Source organism: Nannobrachium achirus (genome assembly GCF_963921795.1).
Source record: "Nannobrachium achirus genome assembly, chromosome: 7".
Taxonomy (NCBI): domain Eukaryota; kingdom Metazoa; phylum Chordata; class Actinopteri; order Myctophiformes; family Myctophidae; genus Nannobrachium; species Nannobrachium achirus.
In genome coordinates, this window is record NC_137816.1 from 51191042 (window position 1) to 51211913 (window position 20872).

The 20872-nt window shown below is 40.8% G+C and overlaps 1 protein-coding gene across 1 annotated transcript in view; it reads left to right on the forward strand.

The window, feature by feature from the left end:
* Window positions 1-20872, forward strand: part of LOC308287880 (protein diaphanous homolog 3-like) — a gene marked incomplete at its 5' end in the record, with an annotated part of 315168 nt that overhangs the window by 76300 nt on the left and 217996 nt on the right. Inside the window, 4 exons of the mRNA XM_080729203.1 lie at window positions 10315-10389; window positions 10490-10559; window positions 13302-13438; window positions 14267-14372. Coding sequence (XP_080585329.1) covers window positions 10315-10389; window positions 10490-10559; window positions 13302-13438; window positions 14267-14372 — 388 coding nt within the window. The remainder of the gene's footprint in view (window positions 1-10314; window positions 10390-10489; window positions 10560-13301; window positions 13439-14266; window positions 14373-20872) is intronic.

Consider the following 20872-nt stretch of genomic DNA (forward strand, 5'->3'; position numbering starts at 1 on the left):
TCTCTCTCTTCCTCTCTCTCTGATGATGGCCCTCAGTCGCCCAGCGCTACCTTTACCTTTGTGTGGGTGATAGACGTTGCTGGGTCATACATTTGCACATTGGTAATTACTTACTATTAAATGATTAGCATCCACATAAGATGCAAACAGAAGTTGCCTGTGTGACGTATTGTGGTGGATAACAGAAATGTCAAGCCAGCTCAGAATCCTGTCTGATAATGTTTGAAGTACTACACACATGTCACTAGCAATTTCCTTTGCATGGTCACCACTGCCTTTTGGCAAAAATCAATAATGTAGAAGGCAACGCACATGCAACTTGCTTTCTCTCTTCTGTGGTGCAGGGCATCATATCTCTCACACTTCCAATTCCATTAAACAAAAAATCCTGCGCACACGTATCACCTCTGCATTGATTTAATAAAAAGGTTAGACGTTTCGGCCTGAGAAAGTTGTTACAATTGCTGTTTTGTTTTGTATATTCACCTTATTCCAGGTAGGGGAGTAGGGCGATGGGTAGCCCCATATCGGGGGTTCCTGTTCATCAATGTCACCATGTCTGCTTAAAGAGCTTATACTAATTGACTTTGGTATTGTTTTTAAAGTGTAGTTGCTGTTGGGCTTGTTTCGTAATGTTTTTTAAAACGGCCTTCATCTCAAGGACCGACAGATTACCCCACAATTTAGCTTAGTTGCTTCTTTTGGGCTTGTTTTCATAAACCCTGCCTCTTTTTTCTCTTAAGAAATCTGGTAACACACAAATACCTGCATTACAGTTTAGCGGGTCTATGTCCTGCCACTCTTCTCTTTTGTTTTATTCATTGATTTGATGCACATACATATAGAGCGATTTCTCAGAGCTGCAACCATAACTGCGGTGTCAGGCGGCAACTGTGTGTGTGCACTGACACCACAGCTACACAGCAGCGCTCTGGAAAAAGGTCTGTACAGTATGCACTATAGCGGTACACAGGGCGACCCTCAACCTGAGGGTCTCGTGGGTTGACCCACGGGTTGGGTGGGTTTGGGTGGGTTCAGATGCAATTATAGTGTGTTCAGGGCTGCCCACGCTTGCCCTAACTCACTATCGGGTTTGGGTTGTTGATTAACATTTTTCTGGGTGGTTGTTTGTGTAATACGTTATACGTTATACAGCTCAGCTGTGAACTGTCTTACGGTTACGGGCTCTACTTTTTTCTCCACCCGATGGATGATTTGAAGAATTTGCCTTCGGTCTTAATGGGTTACATTTTCAACACATGCATGCAGAGGTGATTTGAAGCCAGACAGAGAGTGTGATTGAAGTATCTCATTTAGGATGTGGGAGGGATGCTAGACACTAATGAAAACCGAGTGCTGCCACAGCAGGCCAGATTGGCAAACACAGTTCAAAGTACTTTCATTAGATTATTACTCATTACTTAAAAGTTCATCCAGCATATCTGCACATACAACTTAAGCTGTCAAAGTAAAAATAGCATATTCATTCTGTTTAGAATTATTAATGTTGCAGGACTACAAACAAGAAAAGCAAAGAAAACCTAAGAAAAACATACATGGCTACAAATTATTGTTTCTACTGTATACATTAATACATACAAGAATACAAATAAAATAAAAGATGACTCTTACTTCTCTTGTAAGAGCCACTCTTCACAGTAAATGGAAATGATGTCCTTATATTTCTGCCATTTAAACTCTTGACTCTCACTCTGGTATCCCTATTTTGGGAATGTCATTATATAGACACAACCTTCCATCCATCCATCTTTAACCGCTTATCCAGAATAGGGTCGCAGGGATAACAAGCCAGTTCCTCCCCCTCAAATGACAGCCACAGTGAGATAAAGACTGCCCAATTAGCGCTGGATAACTCACCAGAGTGAGAAGCACGTGTGTGGGAAGGGGTGAGAAGCAGCTACGTTCTGACCTGGTACACACTTGCTGGTCAGTACAGTGCTATGTTTGATACAGGGCAGTGCTTTAAGCATCCAATTACACACCCGTCTTTGCTGCCTGTTGAAACACTGGCAACAAGTGATACATGATTCGAACCATAGCCCATGGGGTGAACCACGGTCGGGTGGGTTCTTGTAAAGCTTCAGTAGAAAATATGTCTCTCTCTCTCTCTCTCTCTCTCTCTCTCTCTCTCTCTCTCTCTCTCTCTCTCTCTCTCTCTTCCCCCCCCCCCCCCCCTCTCTCTCTCTCTCTCTGTTCAGTACAGTATGAACCTACACACAACCTAAGGCTATTATTTTTTTAAAGTTAACATTTAATAGCAGAGAAAGAGAACAACACATTCAGAGAAAAGGGAGAGTTCTTTTTGTATAAGAGTTGGGCCTACTTGTTTTGATGCTAATCAATTATAAAGGAGTTTGGGATAATTTTTTGCCTGTTTATTTAGCTCTGTCATGACAATTGAGCAATTTGCGCAACTGTGCTACATGCATTAGACGGGTCAATATATAAAAAATATCACTTAATGATGACTTAATGATTCTAGTACAGTACCTTGTGTGCTTGTGAATGTACAGTAATGGCACAAGGGGATAAGGAATGTAGGAGACCTGGTTAATTTTTCAGCTTCTCCCAGACTGCTCAGATGGTTCTGATGAGCACTCAGGGGGGATTAGTTAGGGTTAGGGGTTAAGTGTCTTGCTCATGGACACTTTGACGTATAGCTGCGGCCGGTAAATGAACCTAGGACCTTCTGTTTCCCAGTCTCAAGGCCAAAGGACAGGATCACCTTTTAAAAGCGTATGGAAAGCGACCTTTTTGCCAACATCGAAAATCAGAGAAGTTGTGCCCGAAGTCAGAAGCTGAGGGCAGTTTTAAAGTGTCGGACATCAACCCTTTAAAAGAGATGTTCAAAGTTTATATTCATCTATGATGTGACTAGCTTGGCCGTGTGTGTATGTATGTGTGTGTGTGTGTGTCTGTCTGTATGTAGCCTGTGGTGTAGCCTGCTATACCTTTTCTGACCACACATGTTAAGGGAGGGGCGCTGTTCAGGCCAGGCACACTCACACTCACATTCACACACACAAATATACACACACACACACGCGCACACACACACGCAGCCTCCACCGCTCAGTTCACACAAGTGTGATTTTTTTTAGAAACAGAATCCATTGAAAAAAAAGAGAAAAAAAAAACATTTTGGTTCAACCTATAATGGGTACATATTACTTTGCCAATGTAGCTGAGTATACAATTTAGTTTTACTACCTCGTTTCCTTATGACATCTTTTTTTTTTTTTTTTTTCATGTTTCCTGACCTCAATAAAAAAATAAAAAAAAACTGACCTTTCAACGCTTAGTGGTATTTCTGTAATCTGTACTTTTTTGAATAATTAGGCTCAGAAAGGTGAGTTCATTTGTCTCTGGATGTACGCATCATCATCATCCAGGGGAGGGTGTATCACCTTTGCTCTTACTTTACATTGTGTTTGCATCGGTCCAATGCACCATTCACCATTTACCATTCACCACTTTGGTTGTTGCGTTCACCCTCCCCTACAACCACAAACTCCCCTGGATGATGATGCATACGTCCAGAGGAAAATTAACTCACTTTTCTGAGCCTAGTAATTCAAAAAACTACAGATTACAGAAAAAAAACACTGAATTGGTGTAATTGAGGTCAGGAAACATGAAAAAAAGCCTAAAAATAAAAAAAATATATAAATAATGACATTTGATGTCATAAGACCTTTAACCCCCGATTATTTTTAATCATTGTTGGACACTTCTGTTCGGGGCATGACCCATCTCCTAGTTAGTAGTACATATTATACAGTGCAATTAGCATCGGCGCTTAGGTTCTGCTGACACCAGGCCAACAAGTAGAAGAGTTTGTGAACTCCATGCTTGAGCTAATGAATGTTCATGTGGGAGAAAGCCCACCTCAACTGAAAATTGACAGAGCAGGGCAACTGAAAATTACACAAATGTAATGAAATAGTTTGGACACATTGACCTAATGTACTCGAGAGATTCAGATGAACTCTTTTTATTTTATTGCTCGCACGTGCACCTCTACCATTTTTCCACATAGTTGCACTCGAGAAACCTTTCTTAGCACCAGCACACAGAAGGCACACTTCACTGTTCATTGTTACACTGAAGCCAAGAGGATTCTTTTCAGTATTCCACGTGAAACTCAAACCTTCTTTTCACCTTCCTTCCGCCCTGTTTCTCAGGGGTTTCATCATGTTCATCTCGATCACTAATCCTGTGTTGTGTTGTATGAGATATGCAGGCACAGGTGGTATGAGCACCGATGTCGAAACAATACACATTATGTGTCTAGCTAACTATGCACTTGCTGTGCCTCAGCCTTTCTCTGATGTGCAGAATATTGCCATAGTAATTGATCAGCCTGACATGCACGTACGCACACACACACACACACACACACACACACACACACACACACACACACACACACACACACACACACACACACACACACACACACTCACTTTGTGTAGAGGGTATGCACAGGAAAAAGACTAAAGGTTTCTCCCAATTCTCATAGGTGTAAACCAATAAAACAATGCTGGTAGCATCATACAAGCGGAATGTGACCAAAATTGACAAGTTTGGGTTCAGAATCGAGGATTGATTCTATCACGGAATCGATTCAGAAATGATTGAGAATTGGAAAGGTTTCGGCTCATCAATTAATTCTCTTACAGATTGTAGCTGGACCTGACAGGACGTCATGTCTTGAGAGACGAGAGTCATTCATTGATTGACAAATCACTAATGAAGCCATTGACTTCTGTTGAATTTCTCGTCAACTAACGGTAAAAGCTAAGAACATGAATTTAATGGTTTGCATGTGTATTATTGCTTCAATGTTTTGCTTCTACCAATCATAGAAAAGGATAGTGAGATCGATACAGAATCAGATCGATAAGGGCATTGAAATCAATAACAAATAACAGTCCCCTTCCCAAGGTTGAAGTTTATCGTTTATATATATTTTATATTACTATCATCCCAGTAGAGTGGGGACAGAGTAGTGTTAAAAAATCCTTCCGATTGTGGGTTCTGAGTTGATTGGAAATATATATATATATAAATATATATATATATATACTGCACTTTCATCCTTGTCATTAGTGTTTTATTTTATTTCTTTCAAAGCTGAACTTTTCTCAATGCTTGGAAAAACGTATAAAAAAAACACTGCTATGAGTGTACGTACCCTTAGATGGCTTTAGTTCGGCCTCATCATACCTCTCCCTATCCTGCCGCCATGACACAAAGACCCTTGGATATGAAGCATTGCCTCATCCTGATTGTTCTCTCTCTTGTAGATGAGATTTTCTCTCTGTGTCGCACAAGGGTCAGTCTGTCTATCGGCCTGTCTCTCTCCTGTCTCTTAGAGCGGTTTGATTTGTTTCGGGGTCCCCCGTCGTTGACAGATTTTAGAGCCAAGCTGCGTCACAGTTCTCCCTTCTTCCCTTCACATGGACAGCTTTTCAGGCGGGATGTCGTCCCTGCTTGTCACCGCAGTCTCCGACATCGTCGGCCTGCTAGTTTCCCGTGCAATAATTCCTGCTATGGATCAACTGATTATTTTCCCCTGCTCTCTGCCTCACCTACTGATGATGAAAAACTAGCACGCTGTTGCTGCTGAGCTATGCATTTCAATGAAGCTCTTGTCAAGACCCCAGCCCTGCCTACTCAATATCCAGGCTGGCCTGGGCCATGGCCCTGTGCGGAGTGTGGGCTAAATTGAATTTTCTCTCTGACGCAGAAGCCTCATTCTTCACCTACCTTGGCAGCAGCCATTCCTGTCTCCATCAGTGTGGCCCTGACAGTCTTTGTTGCGCTCCCTCATTTTCCTGACCCTGTCTCACCCTCCTATGCATACACACAGTAAAACACAACACATATGTAATGCAAGCACGCTTGCGTGCGTGGACACACGCACGTACACACACACACACACACACACACACACACACACACACACACACACACACACACACACACACACACACACACACACACACATACACACACACACATACACACACACACACACACACACACACACACACACACACACACACACACACACACAGACGCACACACACAGACGCACACACACACACACACACACACATACACGCACACACAGACGCGCACACACACACACACACACACACACACACACACACACACACACACACACACACACACACACACACACACACACCTGGGTGCAGAAGCCTACACACATGAGTGCTTTTCTACCCTATCTACTTTATGAGTGTCAGTCATTTGAGAACAGTCATTTTCTTGAGAGCTGAGGTGAGATAGAGGTTATGCCTCTAGGACTCTTATCAAATACGAAGATTTTTACTGAAATGTTTAAACTCCAGGTGAAAGTTTTCCTTTTTTTTCCTTTTCACTGCTTAACATGATTTTTTTTCTAGTGTAAATCTGGTTTTAGTTAGTTAAATAAGCTTACTGTATTTCATAAAGAGAGGGAAACAGTACTACTGCTCTGGTAGTACACATGCACACACTTAAAAGTGTAAAACATATGACAACTTAAGCCCTACTGTATATACTTCTAGCCTACTCTTCTATCCCTATATACTACAATTTGTGCTTATTTTGAAACTTTTAGGAAAAATCTGAAAATGTTTTGACGATTACATGCCCAAATAGTAAAAAATTAATGAATACATTTTCTCAAATATGTTTGGTGTTATCTACAGCATGTAAAGGTTTTGAGATAATAGATTTGGCATGAGTTGGAATGATATAACATTGAGAACATACAGGCAGACAGCCCAAGCGGGCTGGGTATGATATCAAATCACCCACCTCTTTGCTGACGGAAAAATGCCTACCGCTTAAGTAACATTCAAAACACTTAGAGTTCGACACTGGAGATGACAGCACAACAGGCAATTAATGAGGACTGCATGATCAATTGTGTCAAAAGCTGCATCCAGAATAGATCCAGAAGGACAAGGATAGAGCAATTACCTAAATTGGCAGACAACAGAAGGTCATTGAGCACTTGTTTCAGAAAGTCAGTTTCTATGCTGTGGAGGGTGCAGAGGCTTGGATGAACATTTCAAATAGGTTATTATTATTCTGCCTCTGTGAGCTGTTACAGTTTTGTACAGTCCATTATGATCATTCACATAAAACATGTCATCTAAATCTTTATGTCTACATCATTGACATTTTAGTTACTGTCAGTGTCAGTCATAGCACAAAGTGCTTTTTTGCCCTGAGCATCATTATTTCCATTTAGCCTTCCATCTGCCCTTCCTGAACTTTTGATATTGTGAATTAAGTTGGTTTTGCTACACACAATGATGAAAAACAGACACATGAACACATAGACACATGCATATTTGCAACCTCCTACTCTTATTAAGCTATAATTTAATTCTGACAACAGCCTTACAATTCATGTTGTCACCTTGAGAATTCCTGTTGATTTGATTATTTGATGCTGGACAGCATGCAGCTTGTTGATTAGCTCAGTACAAACACTGCATGCTAATGCATGTTTCATTTCCCACTCAGAGGCAATGGCACAATTTTTTCTCTCTCTTCTCTCTCTCTCATATGGTCATTCTTTTCCTCTCACTGCCCCTCTCCAGCTTCTGTCTTTCCCAGAAACACCTAATCTTATCTCACACTCTTTCTCTGTTGTCTTTTCTACACTTCGTGCGGCTCATCCCATTTCCCTATTTTATCTTCCCTTTCCTGCCTCCACCTGCGTATATGTGCCCAGGATAAAATAAATCAAAACACTGTAATGTTGTGACTTAACTGTTACTAAACGATTAATGTAATAATCAGAATCGTCATAAAAACAGTGTTGATGATTAAATGTCTTTTTGTTTCTGAATACATACTTTAAATACAACTCATTAAGATATGTAAGTAAATTACAATAATAAAAAAAGTGTAATAGTGTGGCTTCCCTGTGCAACCTCTAGCTATGGAAGTTACTAGGTGTGAAAAACTGCAAATGACCATAAGCCAACATGGTGATGACCACACTAGGCTTGATTAACAAACTCGCTCATTGGAAGTAGTTGTCTCCACCAGCCGAAGGCAGGGAGAGACTATGTTTTCGCCTCCGTCCGTCCGTCCGTCCGTTCGTCCGTCCGTCCGTCCGTGTGTGTGTGTATGTGTCCGTCCACAAAGTTTGTTACCAGCTAATCTCCGGAGGCGTTGACCCGGTCGCTGCCAAACTAAGCACACACACTCCCTGGATGCCAATTCAGAACCTCTGTCCCACATTTTTCACATGGGACTGTTCTAGCGCCATCAGGAGGCCAATTTGTGCAAAACTACCTTTTGGCCAGTACTCCTACAGATTTTGTCCAAAATTCAGGCAAATCGGTAGACAGTATCTCTACAGTCATGTGATCGACATGGATCTGTCTGATTGTCCATATTCCATCCTGATTGGCTGAGATTGGCTTTCAAAGTTTGTACGATTGGTCAGTTTTGAACAAAATGCCTAAAATCACAAACACAGCTTGCAATTTTTGTGAAATTGTGCACGCACATTCCCACTAGGCCGAGGAAGAAATGCCACTTCAAACTTTTCAAATCAGCCTCATGGTGGCGCTATAACAGGCCTTCTGTCCTGGTGGAGACCTGTGCTCGGAAGAGCACTGCTTCTAGTTTGTGATGTGCTAATCTCTCAAAACAGATGTAGTGCTACTACAACATCATTCTGTCGATAACCCTGTTAGAATTGGTGATATTTAGCCTACAAGGGGCCTCGGCAGGACTCCAGTTATTCAACAAAAGATTTATTATACAGAGAGAATCATACAAACATTGATATGATTTAAAAATATATATTTAGAGTACAGTAGGCCTACTGTAATGCAACTTAGCTTTAGATTTTATTTTATTAATAAAATGACCTGCCTGATTTAACAGTTATTTCATAGCATAACATCATTATCACCCGTTATTTTTGTGACACGTCAATAGCTTCACATTTAAGACATTGAAAAATACTATTACACCCCTGGTAAATATATTTAGCCTATAGTACCTGTTAGTTAAACCAGATAGATTTTATAGGGTAGGCTAATCCATGCATTTACTAAATCGCCTTGACCCATCCCTACACAATCGCTGCATCATATTAAATATAACTCTACAGATTATAGAATACATGTTTAAAAAAATACAATCCTAAACCGAGTGGTGTTAAGTAACTAAGTAGATTTAATCAAGTACTGTACTTGCAGTTCAATTTTGAGGTATTTATACTTTATTGAGTATTTCCTCTACTCCACTACACCTCGGATTCAAATATTGCACTTTTACTCCACTACAATTATTTGAACACTTACGTTTTATATTATTATTATTATTATTACAAAATATACATTATACATTTTAAAATATACACTAACCATGAAAATAGCCGATCTACAAGCTAAGCAATGCAACACAGTGTGAGCTTGTAGATCTGCTATTTTCAATAGATTTTTATACATTTGAAAACTTGAAATGGAATATTCTGCACTACTTTCGGTAGTTGAATTACATTTTGATACCAATACTTTTATACTTTTATTCAAGTACATTTTGAATACAGGACTTCTACGAACAGAGTATTTCTACACTGCCGTATTGATACTTGTACTTACAGTATGTGAAGAATGTGAGTTCTGTGTATTAGTATTTTGAGGAGCGGATATATAACATAGATATGCTGAAAGTGGTCTAATTCCCCAATACAATAACAGATACAAATCCTTGAATACCCTTTACAGCCTTTTAAGATCCCTCTTCAAGATAGAAAGTGACTCTAAAATGCAGTGCTGGAAAGATATCAATGTTTTTTTCTCCAGGCAATTTTATGAAAAAAAGTGGATAGTGTGTGGGACCTTTCCTTTTTTTCCACTCCCAAACATATAGAAATCCTGCTGGTTTGGTACATAGCACATAATACAATAATTGTAGTTACTTTATGGCAAGCAAGTTTAAAGTCCCACAGTTTTTATCTGGCATGTGAATTGGGATGAATATCACTGTTGAATATCGGTCCATATGAACACGGAAATAATGTTATGGGACATTGGCCAACATTTCCATATCGTGTGTTCCTAATTTCTGTCTCATGCAATACCACATGTATTAAGGATGCATCTCTTCTCCTGACATCGGAGCCTGAAACCTGCCCTTTCTGCTACTGCCAGGTTGCTCTTGACATTGCCTGTTCATGTCTTGTGTTGTTGTCTGTCTCTAGACTGATACGCTTCTGATATTGATCTGTTGTCTCCACAGCTGGGTGCAGAGCTTTGGCCATGAGGGTCTTGGACTATTGCTTGATGTATTGGAGAGGCTGCTGCTCAAGAAACAGTAAGAAATCACACACGGACACAAAGGGGATTTAGACATAATATTTAATTTGGGAGCCCGTTCAACATCTAAAATGTCCTCTTTTCCTCTGTGTCTCCAGCCAGGAGAAGATCGACAGGAAGAGCCAACACAAGGTTGTCCAGTGCCTCAAAGCCTTCATGAACAACAAGGTAATTCCACCCTTGTTTATGTGGTAAAAGGGTGAGGGATGATAGCAGGCCAGTCAGCAGTTGAATGCGTATGACAGCTTTGTGAACTCTGAGGGTTTGCCTGATTGTTGACCTGATGTATCATCATAAGTACAATCTGACCTGGGCACCATCATAGTCCCTCCCACTGTGAGTGAAGCGTGTCTGCCTGTCTGTGCATCCCATTGGGGCAGAAATACACGTTCGGATGCAAGTGTGTTCCACTCAAACTGCTTCCTGTCACAGAACTCCAGTTTCTTTTCTTTCTCTCCGCTGTCAGTCAACACTAACTATAAAGGGAAGAGTGTGTTGCCAGGCGGAGCTGAACCCCACTGGAGACAGATATACAGCAGCTCTGGCACAGCGTGTGCTGTAAGGTCTCGTGTAATCCTGCATCTCAACAGGCGCCAGACGCCAGCGTTTACCTGTAGGCCCCTCTGTCAGCCCAGACCTTTCCCAGGCTCTGGAGGCACGGGTTGGGATGGGATGCACCCGCAGTGCCAAGAAGACAGGTGTTCTCTGCCAGCTGTCTTTGCAGCTTTCACGTTTTTTTGGCATCTTCGTATCAAAACACACAGGCACACGTCGCGTTGCCATTCACCAAGGGAATAATGCAAATAACCACCCATTATGAAACTGTTTAAATGGCTTAATTATTTTGATAATTTTGAAGTTCCCATTTATAGGGAGCTTAAGTATAAATTAGTAAGTAGCTGGTAGTACAGTAGATTAAATAATGTATGCAGGGGGGACATATCTACTGTATAATAATATACACATATTTACATATACAGCATAAGGGAGGCCTTTCTTAAGAAATTCAGTTTTACGAAACTGACTGATGGCTGCTCAGATGGAGATTATGAGCGCTTGAGGATGAGAAGTTAGGCGTTAAGTAGTCTCTTGAGACAGTCTGTCGGCTCCCACCATTTTCAAACAGTCTGGAAATGCCTTTACAGTCCTTCAAATAAGTCCTACTGTAAATCAAATTAGTCGAAGCATATCTAGCTTGCTGCTTAGTGCTTACTAAAAATGGAAATTCAAAAAAAGAATATTTTATATATATTCTCAAACATTTCTGTGACACATGACTCCTGTGCGCCTTTCAGGAGGTGTCTTTGAATGTGGTATGTTGTATACAGTAGTTATCTGGCTTGAGAGATTATGGGTTAAAGCACTGGGTCGAGACCGTCTCGGACACATTTTTATGGGTCCCTACATTTTGTTTTTAATTATTATTACGTCAAAACATTTTCAAAAGACACTTAGTGAAAATAGCCGACAATGCAGCGCAAAGTGACACATTGTGAGCTTGTAGATCTGCTGTTTTCACTAGTTTGGGTCCCAGGCAAACATATCATTTCTCTTTTGGGCTACGGGATAAAAAGGTTTGGAACCACTGCTGTATACAGTATCTGGTTTTAGAGATTATGGGTTAAAGTGTCTTGCTCAGGGACACAAACAGGGGACCCTCTGTTGTCCCAGACAGCCTCTCTACCCATTCAGCTATGGCTGCTCATGAGACCATATTGTTTGTTTTTTGTATTGCAGTGCGTGTCATACAAACATTATGCTAATTTTGCATATGGTGTAAGAGCGCGAAGCATCCATGGTTGGGCTTCATAATGTGCCAGCATTGGATGTCATAAACATACTATTCTAATAATTCAATAAGCCAATGCTAATGTTAAAAATTACAATGTTAATGATAATGCTGATGTTAATATTAATGCTAAAAATGCAAATGCTAACACCAACCGCTACACAAGGTTGCACACACTTAGCGAGCTGCAGGCACACTTAACATTTCTTAGAAATGTTCTTTTCTAGTTCTGTCTATGCCCTGGGATTGGGGTCTTAGGTGCAATGACTTGACCTTACCTCTGACTCCAGGCAAAATCCTTAGGACCTGGCTTGTGTTCAAAGGGGTTAATGACTCTCAGACCGTTATGTTAACCCTCAAAGATCGGGCGATCTACTCATTTACTCACTAAGCTGAGTGATTGATACGTGCACTGTAGGACAGCTGGCTGGATACAAACAGATAGTGTCAATGAAAAACATAGAAACAAATATTTTAACATTAAGATTCAAATGTATAAGATTTAAATTCCCCTTGAAATATCCAAGCTCAACACTTTTCTAGTGTTTGCCTGTGACTCGCTTTGTAAGGGCTTCTTTCCCAGCTCCTTACTTATATTGTAGACATAACCAGGGAACAAAAACAAACAAAAAAGGCTTCATAATGGTTATACTGTATGTTGTGATATTATCATTGTTGTAGTTACTATGAAAAGCTCCACCGGCTGTCCCTCCGTCTGTCTGTCAAGTCATACTTTTGGCCCTACTCTTATCTCACAACTCACAACCTCCAGCCCTGATTTATCACATGGCCCTCTTCTAGTGCCACCATGAGTCCCGATTTTTGAAAAACAAATTTTTGGACACTGCTCCTACAGATTTTGGCCTAAAATCACGCAAACTGGTACACCGTATCTCTAAAGTCATGTCATCAACATGGATCTGTCCCATTTCCCATATTCCCTCCTGATTGGCTATGATTGCCTTCTAAAGTTTGTGTATGCAACCTGACGGTCACTTATCTCCCAATTAGGGAGTCTTACTGGTTCTTATTAGTTGATACTGCATGCTGGACATCATGAATATTGCACATACATATGGAACAAATTAATAACGTCAAATCTTTTGTTGTGTTTGCACTAGTATGGCTTAGAACGGATCCTGGGGGAGGAGAAGAGTCTGGTCTTGTTGGCGAGAGCCATTGACCCCAGCCAGCCTACCATGATGACTGATGTTGTTAAGCTCCTGTCGGCCATCTGCATTGTGGGCGAAGAGAACACGTATGTCCTGACTCCATTATTTGTGCCTTAACACCTTTCATTTTAGCATCCACTGCTGCTCGTGCATTACTGCAGGGCACCTTCTCTGAAATGCACAAAATGGTCCATTAGCTCTGAATGGGCTCAGAGTGATGACTGTGCAGGTAATGGGAAATTCATTCCATTGTTGCCTTGCTTAATTCATTGCGACCAGCCAAATAACATGTATATTGTGTACTGCTAGAACACTGAGTCCCAGTGTCACAAATCAATGATATTCATTTGATTCACTCATGCACTAACCTGCCAACACATTGGGCTTCATGCAAGAGTTAGATGTGTTAGGATAGCATGTATGGTCACATACAGTACACTCTAATTGCATACATTGATCAGTTAGACAATACTGATTTTGCATCAGTCTTGTCAGATATTTCCCATTCAGTGGATAATTTGGCAGAGCAAATTTCAATTTGTTGTATTGACAGAGGAAGGTACGCTAATGAAAGCCTTTCTTTTTTTTGCCATAGAGCGCCATTATAAGAGCAAGGGTAGTAGACACAGGAAGAGAATGTAAAGAAACGGTGCAGAGAGGAAATATTAATTTATAATAGTTGGTTTTCATAGAGTTGGTGAAACAGTACTGAATTAACTTGTGTTCACTTTAAGATGAACCGTCAGCATCTGTGTTATTTCCCAGATTTTACAGCAAAGTTGCATAAAACAGAGGAGCAGAAGTTGGCAAATAAAAGAACTGAAGCACATGCATAGACCAAATCGCCCTTAGATGAATGATTGCATTTATTTTTCAGCCTTTTGTTCACTCGTGTGTTTCATTTTTCCATTTAGTTTGGAGAAGGTCCTTGAAGCTATCACCACAGCAGGGGAGCGACGGTCCATCGAGAGGTTCAGTCCCATTGTACAGGGCCTCAAAGATCGCTCTGTTCAATTACAAGTAAGTGCAGAGAAAGGCCTACTGCTGTTGCGGGAATGTAGTGTGGTTTGATTGAAGACTTTATTAGACGTTTGCATAGGAAAAGGTACAGTTTCATTTCACTGGTACAAGGTCAACTAAAAGGGTAAACACCTCAAGAAAGCCATTGGCTTGTTTCAATTGGGGTCCTTTTTTAACTGGAGGGCCTTTCTGTTAGTCGGGGGCCCCAGGGATATTTTGGTTCAGATTCTCGCAAATTCGCCAAATTTGGCACAGATGTTGTCCATAACATACTTAATCATTTTAAGATGGGTGCCAAGATGGGCACCCCATGGTACTGCCATAATTGAGCAATGCAATTGGTGTCCCATTAACTTTATATACATTACAGGGAAAAAAAGCAAAAAAATAATCTGCTTTAAGTAGCATATAACTGGTCAAACTAGGGGGTTTTCATGATTTTGAATCCATTGCAAGTATCCGTTTTGCACAAAAAACATTCCTTGACTATGGTTTAGTGATGAAAAGTGATGAGTCATCACAATGAGTCATCACAATGAATGTTTTTTTATGCAAAACGGATGTTTGCAATGGATTCAGAATCATGAAAACCCCCTAGTTTGACCCGTTATATGCTACTTAAAGCAGATTATTTTTTTGCTTTCTTTCCCCTGTAATGTAAAGTTAATGGGACACCAATTGCATTGCTCAATTATAGCAGTACCATGGGGTGCCCATCTTGGCACCCATCTTAAAATGATTACGTATGTTATGGACAACATCTGTGCCAAATTTGGCGAATTTGCGAGAATCTGAACCAAACGGTCCTTTTATTGCCCTGGGGCCACAGACTGGAGTTTGCATGTTCTCCCTGTGTACCTTCCAAAACAGGGTTCCCTTATTTCCATAAAAATAAAATAAAACAAATACAAAAATAATAAAAGAAGAATCAGGGGGGAATTACAATGCAGAGGCTTCTTTAGGGATATTTCACGTACATTTTTAGTGTCATTTTAACATCTACTCTGGTTTTGTGTGCACCCTAGACAGATTTTTAAATTGCTTGATTAAGTATTTAGACATTTGATATTCATTTGTCCAGACACACCCTTTTCCTATATAAACTCCATTTTAGCTGAATTGTATGTTAGATTCATTGAAAACAAACATCCTTGGTTTTGGTGACTCATATTGTCCTTTTGCGAGAGTACTTCACTGCAGATGGTCTTCCTGCCCTGGCATTTGGCCTTTGTGCCTTCAAAAATGGACTACACCAAAGGCTAAGTGGCCTTGCCCCTGAATTGACACAATTCTAGGCCTGGTCACAAGTAATTAAAAACTCAACAAAAATGTTAATGAGGTTTGGGGGCACGGCGGCGCAGTCGGTACCACTGTCGCCTCACATCTAGAAGGTCTCAGGTTCGATTTCCGTCAAGGACACTGTGGGCACTGCGGCTGTGTTCTCTCCTCCGTGTCATCAGTGCCCATACCCTAGCCGGGGTTGGTAAAAGGGCCTTTCTGTGTGGAGTTTGCATGTTCTCCCCGTGTCAACTATGGTAGGTACCCTCACAAAAACATGCCGTAATCCTGGTCTCTATACTGCCTCCCCCTGTCCTGATGGAAGTGAAAGGAACTGGTTGGAATAACGTGTTCCTTCCTGCTCTCTCCTCATGCATTGAAAGAAGCATGAGCTCAGTTCGGGGCTCTCCCCGGGTTGGCAGAGAGAGAGAGAGAGAGTAGCGCTAGGGCTGTCACAATTATTACATAATCGTCTAATCGTGATTATTTGACATTATCGCAATTATTTTGTCATAATAGTCATAATCGTGAATGTTGAAAAATTTCAGAAATAGTGGAAATAGCAGATCTACAAGCTCACAACGCGTCGCATCGCGACGCGTTTTGTGAGCTTGTAGATCGGCAGAAATGTAATTATGTAAAAAAAAATGTAAAACAGAAATGTAATTATCAACGACAAATACACAATTAAATCGTTAAACGCCAATTATTTGAGTGACAATTAATCGTCATGTAAAATGTCATATCGTGACAGCCCTAAGTAGCGCCCAGGATTATATTAGACAATCGGCACTGAGTGAAAAATGGGTGAAAAAACGTGGTTTAAAAATTATATGAAAAGAAATGTTACTGAGGTTTGTAGAATACAAAGCTGCCTTACTGTTTTAAAGCTTATAGATATGTAATGGACAGTAGTCTCATGATAGCCATCTGATTAGATAGATACTGTATCTAATAGGGATGTGAAAAAAAATCGAAAATCGACTCGAAAATCGACTCAAGGTCACGGCGACTCAAAAAGTAGGAGTCGAAAAATCGAATATTTTTTTATTTTTATTTTTTTATTAAATTTTTCTAAAGTTTTTCCCCCAAAAATGTTTTAATCGCTTCAAAAACGTTATAAGCGTTAATGTTTTCCAAATGTGAGAGGACCGGTGTGTGGGTCTCTGTGTCGGGGACGAGTGCATGTCTGTGTTGTGCATGCATGCATCGCAGATTCGCATGCATGCAGCGCTAGTCAGGTCCGCGGACTACTGGTTGAGAAACACTGCTGGACTGGTCTGATGCGCGCGTCATAGCAGTGCGCGCTGACTTGTTTTGTTTACGTGCCTGTGTGCATGCATGCTTGACACGAAAGCTCGCTTGGCAGCGTCGCCTCGTGTGCAGTGATTTTGTCAAGATTGACAATAAAACAACACAAAATACATTACTCGTCGTTAATGCGAAACACCCGTGGACGCGGTCGGGGAAGGAGAGCGGGGCAGACAAAAGCTCCACATTGATACACCAGCCTGGGGTGCCAGCCACGGCAGCCAGAGCGTTCCCACTATACTACGTTCCATGAACTTTGTCACTCCGCTTCTAGTCTCTAGAGAACAGACTCTGTGCTGCTAACGCAAGGAAGAGCAATTATTATTAGGGCTTTGATGCAAGTTCTGATGGGTGCAGCTGCATAAGTTGTGTTGCTTAAAGTAATGCGCCGTTGTGCTCTCCTCTCAGCTGCTGCTTAGCAGAAAAAAAAAGTGATCGACGCGTCGATTTTCGGCCGCGACGCGTCGATTCGCAAATAATGCGTCGATTAACATCCCTAGTATCTAATTATTGGTGCACAACTATCGAAAAGTGGTTAGAGACTGCCTCCTTTGTATTGACTTACTTATGGACCTTATATAAACCATGGACCAATAGCAGACTTCCGTTAAAGCCCAGCCAATCAGAGGCTTACTTGGACTTGGAAAACAAATCCTAGCGAAAAGAGACTTGACGACAAGCAACATTGGCTATCTCATAATCCAACAGGATCAACAGTTTGTTTGACAGGCTTCTGCCAAATCCTTCTGTCAAATCCTTCACACCACAGAAACAATTCTCCATCTCATCCATTAGTTTGTATTTCATTTCATTCATACAAACATAGAAACACTCTAGAACCATGTCAGCCTGACCTCACTACTCTTCTCACGAAGGCACCCTGTCAGGGACCCGCACACAGAACACATTGAAATCCTACCGTATTTTCTCAAATTCAAAATCAAAGCCTGTATACAGGCAATGTATGAATGAATGGACCATTGTAAAGGGCTTTGAGCACTTGGAAAATCAACATGTGTAAATGTATGAAGCAGGCAGTACCATGTCCATTATGGTCCTATAGTAGACTTCAGGAAGAGAAAAGAGGAGCACTCGTCAAAAAAGTAGTTTAAAAATATATTCGTCTAGGGTGCACGGCTCGGGCAAACAATGAACTTAGAACAAGGACACCAGCACTCACTTTAGAATGAATTATTCTTGTTTATCCTACTACTATTAGTCTATACTAGACTACCTAAAGTACCTAAAGCACATATAGTACTGTGCAATGGACATCTTTATACTTTTATACTATTGCACAAATCACTGGACAGCAGGCTACATGTTGATGCAGCCATTAACACATTTTGGTTAATGGTTATGAAAAGCATAAAAAATGTCATCCTGTATACAACTAACCTTCCAATAATTTATGTATATACCTGTATATATTCGGAATATGAAATGTGGTCCAGGTGGAATGTGTTACTGGGCCCTGTGGAGTTTCCACAGGGGCCAAATTTGGCCCACGGGCCTCCAGTTGAATATCACTGCCCTAGATGCTGTGCTGCTACACAAGACCATGAGCGACATTCCATCCTTAGATCCATAGGTTTTATTTTGTATGTAATTACCACAACCTTTATGTGCACACGGACATTCTCCTCACGTCGATCTTTTTCACACATTATTTGTGTCTGGAGTCATTTGTAAATCAATGACATGTGTAATTATTGATCTATTTTTCACAGATATTTGTATAGCTTGTTCAGCATTTTTATGCTGTGGCACCGAAGGGGTCTGCCATCTAGAACAACGTATGCCTGTATGTATATGTCCCCAAAATGTCTTTCAACTCTTAGCCCTCTAATCCACCTGCTAACACTAAGTTTGCTGTGATGAATGAACATGGTGGCTATGGAGGGAAATCAAAGACACATACTTCACAGGAACTCACGTGATCTGCTGCAGCCATTTGGAATAATCAGTCGCAGATCAACGATTTAGCATTTCAAATAAACCAACATGGCCGCTCTACAACTATTGCATTGTAGCTCAATCAAAACCTGAGCAAAGATCAATGCCACAGTTATTATCAGGACGCTGGACCTGGTCATACAACAGACGGAGTAACAGTGATCACGTGATCACATTTCTCGTCATTACTCATTACTTTTTCCTCATTTGCTGGCCCCGTAGCCTCTCAGAATATGGGATTATATAATTTATATAAGCATGATGAAATGGTGTTCGGCCACTGTATATATCTCGGTAAAGTAATTTCGATTTCTATGTACGTTTCAAAGACAAATATTGTACTTTTTTGACTCCATTACAGGGAAAAGGTGCATTATGAAGCTAAAGCTAAAATGTGAATTAATAGCAGCATATTGTATCATTTCCTTTTTCAATATAAATAAGAACTTTTACTCAAATAATTTTGATTTTAGGACTCATTTAGACCCCATGAGAGTGTACGAATAGAACCGAAATGGACCGATTTGGTTCATTTTGTCATGTACGTTGCCAGTACAAAAAAGGTCAAGGATGTTAACAGTTATAGTAGTGAAATACGAGCACATATGTCTGGACATACTACAAGTGCGATTTGATATTTATGACTGCCTGGCTTTGAAAAAGCAATGAGATCCATTGTAATGAGAGGAGTGCTGTATAAATCAGCAAACTATATAGATGGATCCTTTATAAACCCTTCTGCTCCAAAGTTAGAGGCTGAAAGGTCGAGCATACCTCTCTGTTGCTATGTGAAATGATGTCTTGTGTGACTTATTGTTGCTTTTATAACGATTCCCTTTGTAGACATAATCTTTCTGCAGTTCCCTATCCCCACTGATACCTACACTGGAGATGATGCATACAGTTTGTATTGAATGGACACAACAGTGTGTAGTGCAGTGAGCAGTGGCAATACTTGATTAAAGCACATTGTCTCTATTTAATTGGTAGCTGTGGGATGTGAAGAGAAAGTCGGCTCATCCACTACCCTTTTTTTCTCTCTCTAACACACACACGCACGCGCGCGCACGCACACACACACACACACACACACACGCACACGCAAATGTAACGACACAGGAAGATGGGTCTACAGAGCTCCAGCATGAACAGACATTTTCTTCTCATAGCTATTCTGTATTTCCATGTATTCAACATCGCAGAACCATTAAAACATGATCTGGCCCGTTTAGGGGATTGCATTTGGCCTTCTGTGTCTACCAGAAATGGGTATAGAAATCTGTGGAGGAGCCAATGGAAAACAAGAAAAGTGAGGATCATGAAATGACACAATATGGCTAAGAAAAACTAAATAAAGGTGGAGACAAAAAGCATAGAGAGACTAGAGGGGATAGTCTCCTTTGTAGAGAGGAATTTCATACACAAACACATCTGTATCTATTAAACTCCAGCCCTGTGTGCCGGATGGTTTAGAGGCTGTTAGCTGTGTTTTATTGATGCATTGTGGAACGTTATTATTTCCCACTTGCTAATAGACGGCACTGATCCCTTTTAACCCCATGCATTATTAAAGCCCAGCTCTGCTACTTCTGCCCTGCTATTGTGTGGCCAAAGGCTTTCCCCCCACCGGGGCTCCTACTCGCACTCAATCTCCCCTGGCAGTCATTGGCTTAGGGAAAGAGTGCAAGTAGACAATAACTGTAAATGGACACACTGGGGAGCACCAAATTCAAAGGCTCCTAAATGCTCTCTTGAGTTGTCAGACAGTGTGCGTCTGTGTGTGAGTACAACAATCGTGTTGCTCAGTAAATGTAAAATGTAGTCTTCGCTGAATTCTTTTTGTAATAAATAATTAATAAATTGAAGTATTTAAGAGATAATATGTGGTGATACGTTTTGTCTCAATTAGCAAGTAGTTGAACTAAAACAAAAACAATACAATAAATGGAAATGCA